The 15,810-nt window shown below is 61.9% G+C and overlaps 1 protein-coding gene across 4 annotated transcripts in view; it reads left to right on the top strand.

Annotated features, from left to right (window-relative positions):
• GNB1 (G protein subunit beta 1) overlaps positions 1-15,810 on the top strand; it is a 56,593-nt gene that overhangs the window by 37,558 nt on the left and 3,225 nt on the right. For all 4 annotated transcript variants that reach the window (XM_053921595.1, XM_053921596.2, XM_053921594.2 and 1 more), the window contains 7 exons: positions 1,528-1,566; positions 3,099-3,205; positions 6,592-6,655; positions 7,452-7,614; positions 13,309-13,375; positions 14,477-14,678; positions 15,280-15,496. In XM_053921595.1, the coding sequence (XP_053777570.1) occupies positions 1,528-1,566; positions 3,099-3,205; positions 6,592-6,655; positions 7,452-7,614; positions 13,309-13,375; positions 14,477-14,678; positions 15,280-15,496 (859 nt within the window). The remainder of the gene's footprint in view (positions 1-1,527; positions 1,567-3,098; positions 3,206-6,591; positions 6,656-7,451; positions 7,615-13,308; positions 13,376-14,476; positions 14,679-15,279; positions 15,497-15,810) is intronic.

Raw genomic sequence — 15,810 nt, 5'->3', positions numbered from 1 at the left:
CAAACTGCGCAGTGTCTGCAGTGGGTACTGTGCACACTGGGCGGCGCCGCGCCGGCCCATTTGGCCGGGGGTGAGACGAAAAGACACTGGGTTTGGCCAGCGGCTGCAGGGGTGGGCCCTCGTGGAGCATGTGCTGCGCCCTGGCCTGCCAGCCTGCAGCCGGGGCGGGGGCTGCCTGTGCTGAGTCTGCACACCCCTCTTCTTGGGGCAGGGGCGGGGGGCGGGGGGTGGACCCTGCTTTAACTTGGGGGCACTGGTCAGGGTGAAGTGGCTTAAGCCCCATGCTTTGTTTTTTCCATCTGAAGAATTCTTGGTTTTTTCTTAAAACTAAAAGCCACAGGCGCATCCACAAGAAAGGTGTGCGGACAACAGTCTCAAGCTCCGTATCTGACGGGCAGAACTCACTGCAGAGAGGCCCGAGGCTCGGGTCTCCCTGCCCCGTGCTGCTCGCCCTCAGCCCCGGGTGGCCCAGGAGCGCCCGTGTCCCCACTGCGTGGCTGACTGCACAGCGTCAGTTAAGTGGGGAGCTGGAACCTAGGTCTTCGGAGCGTTTACGATAACAATGTCTCGGATCTGTTTCCATGTTCTCGTTGGCGAGCATTCCCACTAGCTTCCCGGAATAGTGCCCATGAGAGGGAGGCGTGTGCCCCAGCTCAGTGCAGGGACACGCGGGGAAGCCGCCTGCCACTGTGAAAGCGGCCCGTGAGGTGCCCCCTGACAGAAACAACCTCCCTGTGGGGTGTGCTCACCCTTTTCCTGGGAAGTCACGTTTCCACCCTTTTAAAACTGTTGTTTCACTTTCCTTCCTCATACATGGCTGTTTGTGAAGTATGCACGTTTATTGGAGATTTCAGAATTTAATTTCCTAGTAATTTTGATCACTTAGGGACAGTGAAGCATTTTAATTCGCTTTGGTACATCCCGTTGTAGTTCTTAACCTGTGTCGCCAGGGCATCTCCTAGACAAGAACACAGGGAGCAGGTAATGCCAGCTAGTGATGCCAGGCCCTTTGCCCTTTCCTGTGGGTTGAACACTGTGGGTTTGGTGTGAAGATGGTACTTAGCTGACCCAGCCCAGAAGAGCTCCTGAGCCGCTAGGCCGACGGGGAGGTGGGTGTGTGGGTCTGGGTGGCTGCAGGGCCTGGGCAGGCAGGGCAGCAGGCAGCTCCCGGTTCTGGGGTTCTCTGGTGCCACCTGGCTTCCAGGATGTCCCCCAGGATGGCCTCAGCCTCTGTGGCCCCTGGGATGTGCTGATGGGGCGCCGTGGTCTGCAGCCTGGAGCGCGCTGGGTCCCTAATCCATGTGGTGAGTGTGGGCTGGGCGCAGGCTGAGGTTCGCCTGGACGTCCCCACCTGGGCCCGCACCGTTGTGGGGCAGGGCAGGGCAGGGCAGGGCAGGGGTGCTCTCTGTTGCCCGCCTTCTGCTCTGGCCCCGGCAGTGCTTGGACGCTCTCAGGGACTGTGGGGCAAGGACGTGGGACTGGATGCACCTGAGACTTGACGGAGCCCCTTTGCTGCTTTCTCCCCAGGATGCCCGGAAAGCCTGTGCAGATGCAACGTTGTCCCAGGTGAGCACGGGGCCCAGGGCCGGGCGCTGCCCCTCGTGTGCTGCCCAGCAAGGACGGGAGCTGGGGCTGGGTGCTTCCCTCTGAAGCCGCTGCTGCTGGCATGGGGAGCCGTGTTTGTAGGGTGAGAGATAACGGTCTCTCCAGCTTTAAATAGGCTCTTGCTGTGGTGATACAACGCCTCAGCCTTATAGTCGGGCGTTTTGGGGGTCCTCTCCTTCAGCAGAAGGCAGAAGCTTTTGTCTGAGAGGGACACACGGGTGCGGTGTCCACTCACCAGCACACTGGCTGGTTCTTGTCTGTGCCCTGACCGGGGGTCGAGCTCACAGGCGAGGCGTAACAGCACGGCGCTCTAGCCCCCAGAGCTGCCTGGCCGGGGCTCTGCCGCAGAGCTTTGTCCCCAGAGTTTCACTCGGCAGATGCTCAGAGTTAACCCTACGTGACAACCAGCAGTTCACTCCCAGCCACACAGCCAGGAGGGCTGAGCCCTGGTGCCCGGTCGCCTCTGTGCACACAGGCCCTTAGTAGCTCTTCTCCCCGTCGCCGGGCGGCGGTGACAGTGACAGCCCGGGGTCCGTGAGTGGACGACAGTAGACAGGTGGTGGTAAACACGCACGGCGGAGCAGAGCCGGGCCGCCCGGCCACTCTGTGCAGCACCGGCGAGCCACAGAAATGCGCCGGGGGGCCATGGGGCCCACAGGGAGTCCCCGGGCACTGGAAGTGGGTCAGTGGTGGCCAGGGACTCGAGGGGCGTAGGGAAGTGAGGGCCTGGTGGCCGCGGGGGTGGGGGAGTGCTCTGGGAGGGGAGCTTTGGCTCCACAGGAAGTGTCGGTGTGCTCGGTGCTGCTGCGTCGTGTGTGTGGGAGCTGTGCACATCCCCTGTTCAAACACAGCTGGTGTCCAAAGCCTCCCCCGGGAACGCGGAAGAAAAACTTCACTTCTGCCAAGGATTAGTTTTCTACCGTGTCCTAACACTTTGTGAGACGCACGCTAGCTGGGCTGACACAGGAAGTCAGAGGAACACTGCTGCGCGGGGCGCCCGGTGTGAAGGCTGAGACACGCTTCCAACTGCAGTGTTCTGCACCCGCCGTTCCAATGCAGCTGTTCCGTTTGTCTGCCCCAAACCCGTCCGTGATTTCGGGGCGGGTCCGGTGGGCACGTGCGTGTTTGTCCCGCAGCAGCTCTGATGTGGAGTAGACGGGAGCTGGCGGCTGGGTCAGCATGGACGCACGGGCCTCCTGTGACTCAGGAGGTGGCAGCAGCCAGGCTGGTGGGCAGGGGTGAAGCGTAGGAGAGCAAGGAGGGAGGGTCCCAGTGGCCAGCACGGTGCCCGTCGAGGGGGGGAGGTGGAGGGACCCGTGCTTCTGTGGGCACCACGGCCTGAAGACAGGGGCCCTGTAAGCTGGGGAGCTCCCCGTGGGGAGTGGTCATGATGGCGGGGCCGGGCTGGCTCAGTGGTGGGAGCGGCAGAGCTGAGACCACCGGGAGATGATTCTACCACAGAAGGGTGACCTGCGGGGACGTTTGTCTTCCAGATCACAAACAACATCGACCCTGTGGGGCGGATCCAGATGCGCACCCGGAGAACACTGCGGGGGCACTTGGCCAAAATCTACGCCATGCACTGGGGCACGGATTCCAGGTGTGTACTGGCACAGGAAGTCGTGCCTGAGGCCGTCGAGGGTTCTGGCTTCCCAGGGGACCCTCTCCTGAGTGCATTCGCTGTGGTCTGTAAACAAGAGTGAGAGCATTGGTTGGACGTCCAGGCAGGGCAGATGTGGGCCACAGCTGCACACTCCCCATCTGTGTCCCCACTGGCCCTGGCCCCTTTCTGCCCGACCCTCGTCAGTCCTTGTCAGCTCTGCCCTTTCCTCCCCTCCCCTTTCTTCTCCCAGGGCCTGTGTGGCCGTGAGCAGGGTCCCGACCCCGCAGTGCCAGGGCTTCTCGGGGCTCCTCAGCTGGGGCTCAAGGCTTCAGGCCCCGGCACAGGTTGGGAGGGTTGAATGGGCTGAGCATCAGAGCAGTGGCCTGTGCCAGGGCGTGTCACTGGCCGCCTCCCTGGAGCCGCGTCCAGTGCAGGAATGCGCGTCTCAGCGGCTGCCTGGCCCGCCGTCTGGTTGGGGAAACCCCATAATGCGCTCACTGTCTCTCTCCTGGACCTGTCCCTGGTTCAACCACCCTGTCCTCTGGCCTCATCCGGTGGCTCGTTGCCATCACCCTCCATGTCCCTTCCATGGTCAGTCCTCTCCTTTCTGTCGAGGCCACCATTGCCCCAGACCACTGAACAAGGGCTAGGACTCGTCCCCCGGACACCCAGCGGGTTCCTCGCACGCCTGCCTCCCCGTGGCGTTGTGCTGGTACCTGACTGTCGGAGGACTTTACAGCCTGGGTTTCTCTCTGTGGATGAAACTGGCTGCTCTTGAGTGTGAGCAGCTCGAGAACGCAAGACCCTGTCTCTGGCTCTGTGCCGTGTCCGTGCCGGCTCCAGTGCGGACCAGAGCTGCTGCCACGCTGGTGAGGGCTGTGGCCAGGAAGAGCCCAGAAAGAAAATGCCCTTGTCAATCAACCCATCTTAGAGGTTCTGTGTCTTGTCGTGTATAATGTACACTTTCGTGCCAAAACTTGTGAGGGCATCTCACACCGTCCCGTGTGCAGTGTGCACAGACCTGTGGGTGTGCATTGCATATGGGGAAGTGCGGCACGGAGAGGAGCTGACCACCAGACAGTCCACGACTGCTCGGCTCTCCCTCCACCTGAGGGCATGTCGGTGCCCTGGCTGGGCATCTGTGGCCAGGCCATGTCCCCAGCAGGTCCTTGGAGCTGGTCCTTGGAGCCGGCCCTCGGGCCTCGGCCCCTGGGGAGTCGCGCAGACTTCTTGATGAGGCCCTGTGTCACCGAGCCCTGCCGGGTGACTGGGGGCTGCAGGCCGGGTGCAGGCAGCTGTGTTCCTGGTGGGAAGGTAGGTGTGCGATCAGAGCAGCGGGCTTGAGGCAGGAGGCGCTCAGGTGAGGTGGAGACGGGCGGGGTCCACCCCGACCCGCCAGGCTACTGATGCCCTCTTGCGAGGCCTTACCACGGCCTGCTGGCTCAGTCAGTTGTCCTGGGGGTGGGAGGAGGGGCAGGGTGTGCAGCACCCCCAGTTCAGGGTCACCCCAAGCGGGGCCAGCAGAGCCTCGGGCTCCATGCCCCTCACGTCACCTTCTTGTCTCCCGCCTGCATGGAGGCCGTGGCAGGGGACTCTCCCTGACGCTGGCGGGCATGAGCTCAGTCTGCCCTGTCTGTGGCTCATGGACGCTCACGGACTCAGGTGCCAGCGGCCATTTGGCTCTCGCAGCTGCGGAGAGGCCCCCGGGAAGGGCTCATGCGTGTCCGTGTGGTGGCAGGTGTTTCTCTGCAGTCTTGATGTGTTCACCAATCTAATGGAGTCATTTATATTTAAGTCCAGCTTTTTGTAACATTTCAGAGTCTCTCAGTGACCTGGTGACTGCTCAACCCTTTCTCCACTTCCTAAAGTCTGCTGAAGTCTTGTCGTGACCCAGAGTGAGACCCCACTAGCCCACCGAGGCTCAGGAGCCGCTGTCCTCGTAGGGACACGCCTGAGGCCCTGGGAGGCAGCCCCCCACCCCCTGGCGTCTGTTCAGTGTCCAGGCCCTTCCTTCCTGGGTCCTGTGCCTCTGCACTGGGGTGGGTGGTGCCTCCGGTGACTGTCTGATGCTTGGCGGAAGGTTCTGGAAGGCAGGGGAGCCCGTCTCCAGTGGTTATCCCCCGGGGTCACGAGGCGTGAATCTCTTCTCATCTCCGAGGATCAGCTCAGAGGGCATTAGTGTCCCTCTGACTCCTGCGTGCGCGTCAGCAGAGTCTAAGCTCTGGGCAGGAGCCCTTCCTGGAGGTGACCTTGCCAGAGGGCGTGTCTGGGCCAGAGAGGCAGGCAGCAGAGGAGGCCCTGCCGTGTTTCACAGAAGTCGTTAGGTGCCGACAGGTGTGAGGCTGAGCTGAGAGGAGGCAGGGATTTGCTTGAAGGAAGTGTGTCTGACGGACACTGGCACTGGGGCCAGCTCTGCAGTGAGTTTTGTCACACAGCGCTGGGCGTCCTCGATCCTTCCTGAGCCCATTGCTGACCCCCGGTAAGGGGAGTCCGTGCTGGGTGTGCCCGATGTGTGTTTTGATGGAAAGTGTCCAGATCATCAGACTGGCTTGAGTTTTTCCAGGTTTCGATCAGTTTAAGAAGCCAGGTATGCTTGTGGCTAAAACGGCTGAAACCTGTGTGTTTTGATAAAATCTTTAAAATCAAAACTGTCACTATTCACCGCACTGATGCATACGTGGGCAGGACGGTGCATGCGGCCTGCCCCCGTCACGTACACAGCTCTCCCCCGGCTGCGCCCCGGGGACGGGGGCCCCTCGCTGGCTCTGGTGTGGAAGTCTTGTGGCGCCACCCCGTGGTCTCGCCGCAAAGCCCGGCAGAGCACCTTCTCCCCACGCAGACCCACACCCGGCACACCTGCCGGAGCGGGAAGGTAGAAAACACTTCCCGGCTGCTGGTCATTTCTCCTGAGGGCCTGTGCAGCCACTGTGGTCGGTCGACACCCGGCCAGCAGACGGGTGGGACGCCTCCTTCGTGTCTCTGGGAGGCTGGGAGGCTCTGGGTGTGTCAGAAGTGCCGCCTGTGTTTGGAACGTCTGGGGCTCGTGTTTCCTCCCATCCAGCCTCCCATCAGAGCAGAACAGGAAGTGTGCGACACATATTCTCTGCCTCCGACCGGTTCTGTCTGCGCCATGCACGGGTGCGCCTTGGCGGCCTGGTCTGGCTGAGACGCCGCGCTCCCGAGCCTGAGCTTTTCTCTGTGGAGTGTCTCCTCCGTGCTCTCAGAGTTGGCCTGGTGACGAGAACTTCTGGCTCATAGACACGTGTGCTTGGTCTCCAGCAAATGCCGTGTGTAGACCCGGGGGTCCCTGACACCGAGTCAGGGCTGCAGCCTGGGGCGGCCGAGCTGCTGTGGCTCTGACAGGCCGCCTTGTCTTTCCGCAGGCTCCTCGTGAGTGCCTCCCAGGACGGGAAGCTCATCATCTGGGACAGCTACACCACCAACAAGGTAGGAGCTGCAGAGGCCCTTCCCTGCAAAACTGCCCGGGCTTCTCTGAAAACTCAGAACACAGGGCAAGTGGGAGCTGCAGGGGTCACGGCTGGACACGGCACTGGCCCAGGAGGCTGCTCTAGTTTGTCACTGTGTCGCCATGCAGGTGGCAGGCAGTGACTCCTTTGTGTGTCCAGGAAACCTGGATTCCAGTTTTACCCCTGTCTGGGAAGTCTCGCGTTTTGTGAAAAAATGCAGGGATGTGGCTATTCATTTAGTTCACCGTTTTTACGAGACATGACCTGCATGGCATTCCACCTCGATGTATGAATAAGTCTTTTAGACACGGGATCCAAGGTTGTGTCCCCCGGAACGTGTAGCACTCTCGTCGGCCCGGCACGGCTGGAAGACCCGAGTCAGCCGCGGTTCCCTGGCGAGCGTTTGGTGTGCCTGCAGGGCTGCCGCCCTGTGCCTGGTCTGCGGGAGCACCAGGGTGCGTGTGGTGGGGCCCATCTCAAGACCCTTGGTGGGTCACGCCAGTAAACGTTTTGGCTTGTCATTGATTTTATGGCCATTCGGACAGGCCGATGACATGCTTTCCTTTTTCATTTTTTAAGACTGAAGAGAATTTATTGCCAGCAGACGAGCCTTAACACGCCAGGTTAAAGGAGCACGGTTTCCTTTCACCCGATGCGCACTTTGACTAGGAAGCCGCACGGTCGCCACTGTGTCTGCCTGGCCACCCCCGCGGGCTGCTGTTGAAACGGCAGTAGCTGCTGTTCCTGAGCCTGTGCACTTGCCTCCCTGCGTCTAGGTCCATGCCATCCCTCTGCGCTCCTCGTGGGTCATGACCTGCGCATACGCCCCCTCTGGGAACTACGTGGCCTGCGGCGGCCTGGACAACATCTGCTCCATCTACAACCTGAAAACCCGCGAGGGCAATGTGCGCGTGAGTCGTGAGCTGGCCGGACACACAGGTACGTGCTCCCGCCAGTCGCCTCTCGGCGTCTGCACCCCCTCTTCTCAGTCACTGTGTGGTGAGATCAGTTGCAGCCATGGTAGAAATATTCTGGAAAGGAAATCAGAGACAGGCCTTGATCAGCCTTTACCGGCCAGAAACCGTGGCGCCCCCTGCCGGGGCCCTTGGGCCCTGACAGCGACGCCCTATCGGCGACTCCCGGCCAGGTTCACTAGCCGCCCACCCAGCCAGAGGAGGGGCCGAAGCCCTCGGAGGAAGCTCCTAGACTGCGGTCGGCGGCTCGCTAACCTGGCTTCGGCTGGTTGAGAGCACGTCCTTTGTCCTTGCCAATGCGGTTGTGTCAGGGAGCACGCTCTGTGGCCTCTCCGCCTGGAAGCTGGAGACTGACTTCTGGTGGAGCCAGCAGCCTGTGCTCCCACCTCGCACACGCGAGCTCTGGAAACAGGTCAGGTCTGTGTCCTGAGCTGGGCAGTGTTGCCCGCGTCAGCCTGAGCGAGACTGCGACCCTGCTCCGAGCCCCGCACGGTGGGCCGGCCTGGCTCCCCGAGTCCCTCGGGCCTCACCTCCTGCCAGCACTGTTGGTAGAAGCCACATGTGGCGATGCCCGCCGCTGCCCGCTGCACTGGCCCTTCTGCCCCGGGCAGGCGCCCCTCGTGGGAGGCCGTGGGGTCTCCTTCCTCCAGCCACGGCCCAGCACGTACGTGCTCAGCTGCTCCCTGTCAGCGCGCTGTGTCCTCAGAGCAGGCGGCGTGTGGTCGGCGGGGGCCTCCCGTCGGTCTGCCTTCTGCCTGCTGTCGAGGGCCTTTCTCGTTCCCGGGACTTGATGCAGCTCTGTTAAAACTTCGCCGCCGCCATCCTAGTCTGTCTTTCTGTGTCTTTTCTAGATTTTATTTATTGTTAGGGAGAGGGGAAGGGAGAGAAACACAGGTGACAGGAACATCACTCAGTTGCCTCCCGTACCTGCCCCTCCTGGGAATCAAACTGGCCACCTTTTGCTTTGTGGGGTGACGCACACCCAACTGAGCCATACTGTTCAGGGCCTGTCCTGCCCTTTTTTGGGGTGACTTGGTTTTTTAGAATTCCGTTTTACTTTTTTGTGTTTCCTTGGTCACCTCTTGGCATTACTCTTCAGTGGTTTTCTAGGGATCACAGCACACGTGTATAATGCTTCCCGGCCCACTCAGGGTTGCTGCTGTGTCAGCTCATGTGAAACGCGGGCCCCGCGCAGCCTGAAAGGCCCCTCTTCTGCTTTCTGTGAGGTTTCCGTGTGCGTCGCAGCTGTGCGTGCCGTAGGCTCCACCTCCACCCCGCACACACAGTTACACTCTCATCCTCCAAACCGCTTCCCATCGTCCCCAGGCTCCCGTGCCTTCTGTCCTTCCCGCTGCGCGGTGGCGAGTGCCCAGCAGGCTGTCTGTGTCAGACGTGGTTTTACCTCTGAAGTTCCTGTCTCACGCTCTGAACAATGGGCCCCGTTTGCCCGTTGGTTTTTCCACTGGTGGTTCATCACGAGCACGTCTGGGGCCCTGGAGCCGGGTTACAGGGCTGCCCTGGAAATTCACTCCTGCAGTCCCAGCCTCTCGTCCTCTGAGGCTGGTGGCAGTGGCCCTTTTCTCTCCGATGAGGGCGACGTTTTCCCATGTCTTAGTCCCTCTAGTAAGGCTGGATCTGTGTCCTGGATGTGGCAGGAGTTGTGCCACAGACAGGGCCCCGGTGTGTCACCACTGTGGCACTGGTACATGGTCCCACCTGTCCCACCTGTCCTCAGCGGCTGTGGGGCCCACGCACTGGCTGCAGCCGAGGTGGGTGCCAGGCATTAGGGCCGTGACTCAGGCCCGTCCCTTAGCTTCCTGCTTTCACTTTCCTGTGTGGTCGCCCAGCAGTTTCTCTGCCGGCTTTTCAAGGTCACCACGCTGCTGTCCTCCCGTCGGAGGTGCAGCCACACAGTTGTCGCTGGGGGGGGGGGGGGGGGGGGGGGGCCGGCCCAGCAGAGCGCACAACGCCAGCTCGTCCCGGGCCTCTCTTCTCCCTCAGGTGCGGCCCCTCGGTGTCCGCTGCTGTTGCCAGTCCTCCAGACCCTGCTTCTCCTTCTTGTCCCACGCTTGCCACTGTGGGTGGGGGTCGGCTGTCCCGGGCCCAGGCTCAGCTCCCTGTCTGTACCAGCACCTCTGGGCCTGCGGTGTGCGCATCTCGGGGACCTCTTTGGCCAAAGCCCCCGGGGCAGTGTGTCTGCCTCCATGTTTACTGAGAGGCTTTGGGGTTTTAAAACATGTTCTCGAAACAAAAAATGAAACTTACTAGAGAGAACGTTTTAGAAATTTCGTTTCCTTCACACATCACGAAACTTTACATCTTGAGGATTGAATGTTATTTTTTTCAAACATTTGGTCTCTTAAGAGTGTTTCTGACTTTCCTGCAGATACGGCGTATCGTGTTCAGCTTCGGACAGGTGCAGGGTAAAGTTTGATAAGCGCAGAACAGTCTTGCTTGGTCGGGGGCTGAAGGTGTGAACAGTCAGTGGGTTCAGCAGGTCCCCCACCCAGCGCGTGCGCCTAGAGGGCACGGCCGGCACCGTTTTCCCTCCGGCCTGAGCGGAAGTTTACGGCTTTGTGAAGCTGTGGTCAGGAAACGGTCTTGCACAATTTCAGAAACTCAGCTGCACAGAAAAGCTGTCTGAGCTCTGTTCTCAGCGGCCTCCTTGCCTCTGTCCAGGGGCCCGAGGGGAAGTCAGCGGCAGGAGCGGGGCTCTTGGCGACCTGCTGCGTGTTGCTGATGTCTCCAGGACACACGAGGGCCCCGGGGCACAGGCGGCGTCTCCTGCTCCTTGGGGGTGGGGCTCCAGCGATACAGTCACACGCGCTTCAGGGACAGCTTCAGGGACAGCGCAGGCGAGCTGGGTCCAAGGTGAAGCGAGCGGAGGGTATGGCCTTCGTTTGTGAAAAGCTCGCGGCATCTGTGAAGCTCAGTGAGGCTGGCCTGTGCCGCAGGAGCGAGGTGCAGGCGCGTCCGTCTCGGGCGTGTTGCATCGTCGGAAGCGGGGCATCAGCATCAGCATCAACGTCGTCGTCGTCACCGTCACTGTTACTTACACGTTGCACTTGGAGCGAAACTGTCCGAGTGCTGTTGGCTGAAAGCGGCGTCCAGAGGCGTGCGGCGGCACTCGGGGACGCCTGACTCCCAGAGACACAGCGCCGACAAGGGCGCAGGCCTGTCTCCACGGACTGTGCGGAGCAGAGGCCTCAGAGAGCCCTTTCTCCTGGGACGTCCCGCCGGGACCTGCTGGGCTGGCTCCAGCCTCCCGTGTAGGGTAGTTGGTTCGTGCAGCGGGAGACCCTGTGTTGTATTTGTTGTAAATGTTTCATTTTATTTCTTTTTGAAGGGAGGGGAAGAGGGAGAAAGAGAGGGAGAGAAACACCGACATGAGAGGGCAGCATCGCTCAGCCGCCTCGCACGCCCCCGACGGGGGCCGGATCCCACAACCCTGGCACCGGCCCTGACTGGGAGTGACCCTTCACCTGCAGGATGAGGCCCGTCCCTCAGAGCCCCGCGGGCCGGCCCCGAGAGTCTTACTTACAGCGAAGCAGCCCCCATGCCCGTCACGTACTTCCTTTCTGGGTGTGAGGGGGCGATGTCTTCCTGTGATTCTGCCCCAGGAGTTACTGTGCGGCTGCTCTTAGGCAGCTGGCATCTGACTTAGGCTTTTGTGGTCACCGTCTGGGAAACTCAGGCCTTGCTGCTCTCTCAGGAGCTCACACCGGCCCACGGTGGCCGGGACTCTCCCCACCTGAGTGAATCGCTCCCTCTCTCCCTCCCTCTCAAATGCGGCATGTCCTGTCCCGCACCCCGGGCCCTGTTCCTTCTTCCACAATGGCAGAGGTGCCAACTGCCATCGTTTATGGAGAACTCAGTGAGCGCAGACAGCTGTTCCTCCAGCCTGAGCTGCCTCCCTTTCACGTGGCCACCTGGGGCTCTGCAGGACCCCCACAGGGATGTCCCTGCTGGTCAGTGTCCACCCTCAGGACAGACCTGTGTTTTGGGTGCTGTGCTGTCCCGCCCATGTGTCCTCACTGGGCCCCTGTCACAGGGCGTGCTGCTCAGCGTGCGCGGTGCTGGGGGTCATCCAGGTTAAAACGTCGGTTCCCACTTCTCCTGTAACACAAACACTTTCTGTGGAACTTAGAGCACCAGCATGCCATCACCCCCCACATACAAACTGCAGAGAGGAGCCCATATGTGCTGTAAGGTCTGCCCCCACAGCCTGGCCTCTCGGACAACAGCTGTCAGAGAGAGAGTGCCGAGGGCCGCCTCCCTTCCCCCTCTCTCCCCCCTGTGGCCGAGCCTGCCTCTTAGGGCCCCGGGGTGTGAGTCTGCGCTGCTGCCACCTGGCCGGCTGCCCAGCTCCCCTTCCTGCTGAGGTGATGGGAGTCGAGTACCTGTGGTTTCCAGGTCCCAGCTATTGGTCTGGAAGTTCCGTCGCTCCCCACAGCCTTCCCCGTTCTTGGGAGTTGGCCACAGACGTGTGCTGGCACCCTGGCCCGGAGAGTCCGGGCCATTTCTCGGGAACGGCTGCACATGGAGCCTTTAGCCCTTGGCGTGCTGGCCCTGCCCAGCTGGCCAGCACAGGGCTGCCCTCTGCGGGGCTGTTTCCTGGTGCGGGGAGCCTAGAACACCCTGTGGCCTCTCCTGTGGTCACAGGGCTGGGGGGGCAGGTCAGGCACCTGTCCGTGGGGCACCCAGCAGGGTGGGCTCCCAGAGCTGGCTCCAGAGGGAGGCACAGTCGCGCCAGTGTGAGCAGGAAGTGACATTCTCCTTGGAGAGCCACTCGTATGCTGGGGGGTTGCTTGGAGCGGAATGGGGGCTTGCCCTTGGGCCTGCGTGTGCAGGCTGCCCCCCACCCTGGCTGGGCCTTGCTTCACCCAGGTGGTCCCAGTTGCTGTGGATGTGATCTGGCCTCCAGGAGATGTGTGACCACATGTTTTTTTTCTGGACACAGAGCTGGGGTTTTGAAGTTGTCATCTCTAAATACTCCAGTGGGAGCTGGTTTAGTAATATTTGTTAAATAAACGCTTTGTCTTCCTGGTGTTCTTACACTTTTCCCATCGAAACCTTTCAGTGGATCTCTTCTTTGGGTGTCTTCTGCTTACGATTTCGCTGGCTCACCGCAGCATTGCACACGGCCCTGCTGAGGCCATGGGGGCCCCTCCCCCCAGCTGCCACAGGGCCAGCACCCACTGCCGGGCCAGCACCCGCTGCCAGGCCGCACTCTGGTTCTCAGGGCTGCTCACCTGAGAACACACACCCGAACCCTGGCCCGCAGAGCCAAGTGAGCAGAAATGATGACGCAGAGCGGATCTTCTCTGCCTTTCCTGGTTCCAGAAGCTGGTTGAGGCTGGACGTTTCCGCAGACTCCACCTGTCCTGCAACGGCAGGGGGGTCTCGGGGCCAGGGGCAGCCTCCTTTGTCCAGGGTTCTCGACCGCCGGGCTTCCTTGGGCCCCCCCAGTGGTGCTGTGGACACGCTGCCCTGCTGTTCCTGCCTGCACATGGGCGGGGGGCTTCCCGGAGATCTTCAGCCCCGCCCACCCATCCTGCACGCACCCCCCCCCCCCCCCCCCCCCCCGCGGTTTCTGCTCACAAGGCCACAGAACCACCAGGCTTGCGGGTTTTAGTCGTCGCCTGGGCCTGTCTTCCAGGTTACCTGTCCTGCTGCCGCTTCCTGGATGACAATCAGATAGTGACCAGCTCTGGAGACACCACCTGGTGAGTCCCTGGGGCTCGAGTCCTCCTCCCTCAGTGCGGCCACGCCCCCCCGGCATCTGCACCACGTGATAGCCACAGGACTGTGGGCCAGGGGGCAGTGGGAGCTGAGTGGGGGCACTGTGCTCCACCGACTCGGAAGCCTGCGGGGCAACCGCGGTCTTCTGAGAACCGACGTGCAGGCGCTGACCCTGCAGCTGTGTGGCAGCCGTGCCCTGGGCGGTGGGTGCGCCAGCCCCCATGCCAGGGCCCCAGAGCAGCAGGCTTCAGGGCTCCCGGTGGCTCGCACCAGGTCTCTGAAGGCCGTCAGCCCGAGCACGTCCGCGTTACAGCGAGCCATGCCGTTTACATGGTCAGATAGTGTTCCATGTCATCTCAGGCTTCGTCCGTCCCTGCAGGTGTCCGTGCCCCTTTGAGCACAGACACCAGGTCCCTCAGGGGCAGGACCAGACCCCCCTCACCCCCTCGCCCTTTCACAGGGTCTTGTTTTCTCTCTAAAAGCCGAAAGCCCACAGGAGGTGTGTGGTACAGTCATTTCACTTGGGGGGGTGACATGTGAAATTTCTCGCGATTCCCCTGCGGCTCCTCCACCCAGTGCGGCAGCCCCCGCACAGCCGAGATTGCCGCCGTCTGGCCCGGTGTGCACTGCCGGAGTGCCCCAGCTCGCCTGTGAGGCCGGCTGAGGGGAGCGCTTCCCGTGCTCCTGCCACCTGCTGGTGGGGGCTCCGGTGGGGGGTGCTGCCAGTGTCTCACCCCTGACGCCCTGCAGTGGCTGTCCTCCGCTGTCTGCGGCCTTGCTCCCAGCCATGGGTTTGCCTCACAGTGCCCCCCCCCACCCACGCCCTGGCCTGCAGGAGCCCGAGGGCACAGAGCTCCCCTCTTTAAAGGGACACAGGTGTCCTCTTTGTTGATTCTGGGTTGGCGTGGAGCCCAGTATGCGCACCTGCGTTCGGGTTTTCTTTTTGCCCAGAGTCACCTGACAAGTGCAGGTTTGTCTTCGGTCAAACACACAGGTTCGCTCTGGTCCCGGGTGGTTTGAAGGGCTCTCTGCCACTGTCCTCTGAGAAACTGAGGTGACTCTGCCTGTGCTGTCTCCCGCTGCAGCGCGCTGTGGGACATCGAGACGGGCCAGCAGACCACCACGTTCACGGGGCACACCGGGGACGTGATGAGCCTGTCTCTCGCTCCTGACACCAGACTGTTTGTCTCTGGTGCTTGTGACGCTTCAGCCAAGCTGTGGGACGTGCGAGAAGGGATGTGCCGGCAGACGTTCACCGGCCACGAGTCCGACATCAATGCCATCTGTGTGAGTCGGCTCGCCTGGGGCTCGCCTAGGGCTCGGGGCCCTGCACCAGCTGCTCACGAGTCAGACCTGTTACCGAAAGCTGCGGGGTCCACTGTCGAATCCCAAAGTGTCTGCTCTCCGTTGTCTCTGAAAGCGTGACCTAATTCGCACAGTCCCCCACGGGGAAACGCAGCTGTGGAGCCTCTGTCCTTGTGGCCGGCTCCCTCCCCAGGGCCCTGGACTCTCCTCTGGGTGGGGAGCAGATAGCACACTGACTCTCCAGCACGGAGTGTGCAGCCTCTGCAGGCAGGGGCTCCCTTTCCTACGGGGCCTGGCCTTGAGGGGAGCCGTGCAGATATGTCTGGTGGGTTGGGGGGGGGTCCCTTCCCGGCCTTCCCCACGGGCCGTCACGACAGCGGGCACCCTCACTGTCCCCTTGGGAAAATGCACAAAACGGAACCTGCCCCCCGGGTCCCTGTTGTGTGGTCCTCCAGCTTCCGCCAATGCCCAGCCCGTGCTCACTCTTGTCTCTTGGCGGCCATAGGCCTGCTCTTGGGCAGGTGGCGTTCCAATACTTAATTTTTGTGCCTTTGCACACTCTTGGTTTGCTCTCTCCTTCCAGTTCTTCCCCAACGGCAACGCCTTTGCCACCGGCTCCGACGACGCCACCTGCAGGCTGTTCGACCTCCGCGCGGACCAGGAGCTCATGACCTACTCCCACGACAACATCATCTGCGGGATCACCTCCGTCTCCTTCTCCAAGAGCGGGCGCCTCCTGCTGGCGGGTTACGATGACTTCAACTGCAACGTCTGGGACGCGCTCAAAGCCGACAGGGCAGGTCGGTGGCTGCGGGGCCTCGCTGTGTGTCCTGCACATCCAGGGACTGTCCTTCCAGGTGCACTCGACCCCTCACGTGTGCTGAGCAGCTGAGGTGCCTGCTGTCGGGCTGGGCCGCCCGACTGCACCTGCCAGGCCCCAAGGCAGCTCCCACATGCCAAAAGCCCTTCCCAGGCACTCGAGAGGTGCGCGGGCACAGCCCAGCGTGTGGGACAGGGGTGCATGGCTCAGTCTCAGTCTGCAAGGGTGCCCTCGTGCCCCTGCCCTGCAGTTGTACAGGCTGGGCTCTGGCATCTCCGTGCGGGGTACAGACCC

Source organism: Desmodus rotundus, chromosome 3 (genome assembly GCF_022682495.2).
Source record: "Desmodus rotundus isolate HL8 chromosome 3, HLdesRot8A.1, whole genome shotgun sequence".
In the NCBI taxonomy this organism is placed as follows: domain Eukaryota; kingdom Metazoa; phylum Chordata; class Mammalia; order Chiroptera; family Phyllostomidae; genus Desmodus; species Desmodus rotundus.
This window is presented reverse-complemented; position numbering and strand designations above follow the sequence as displayed.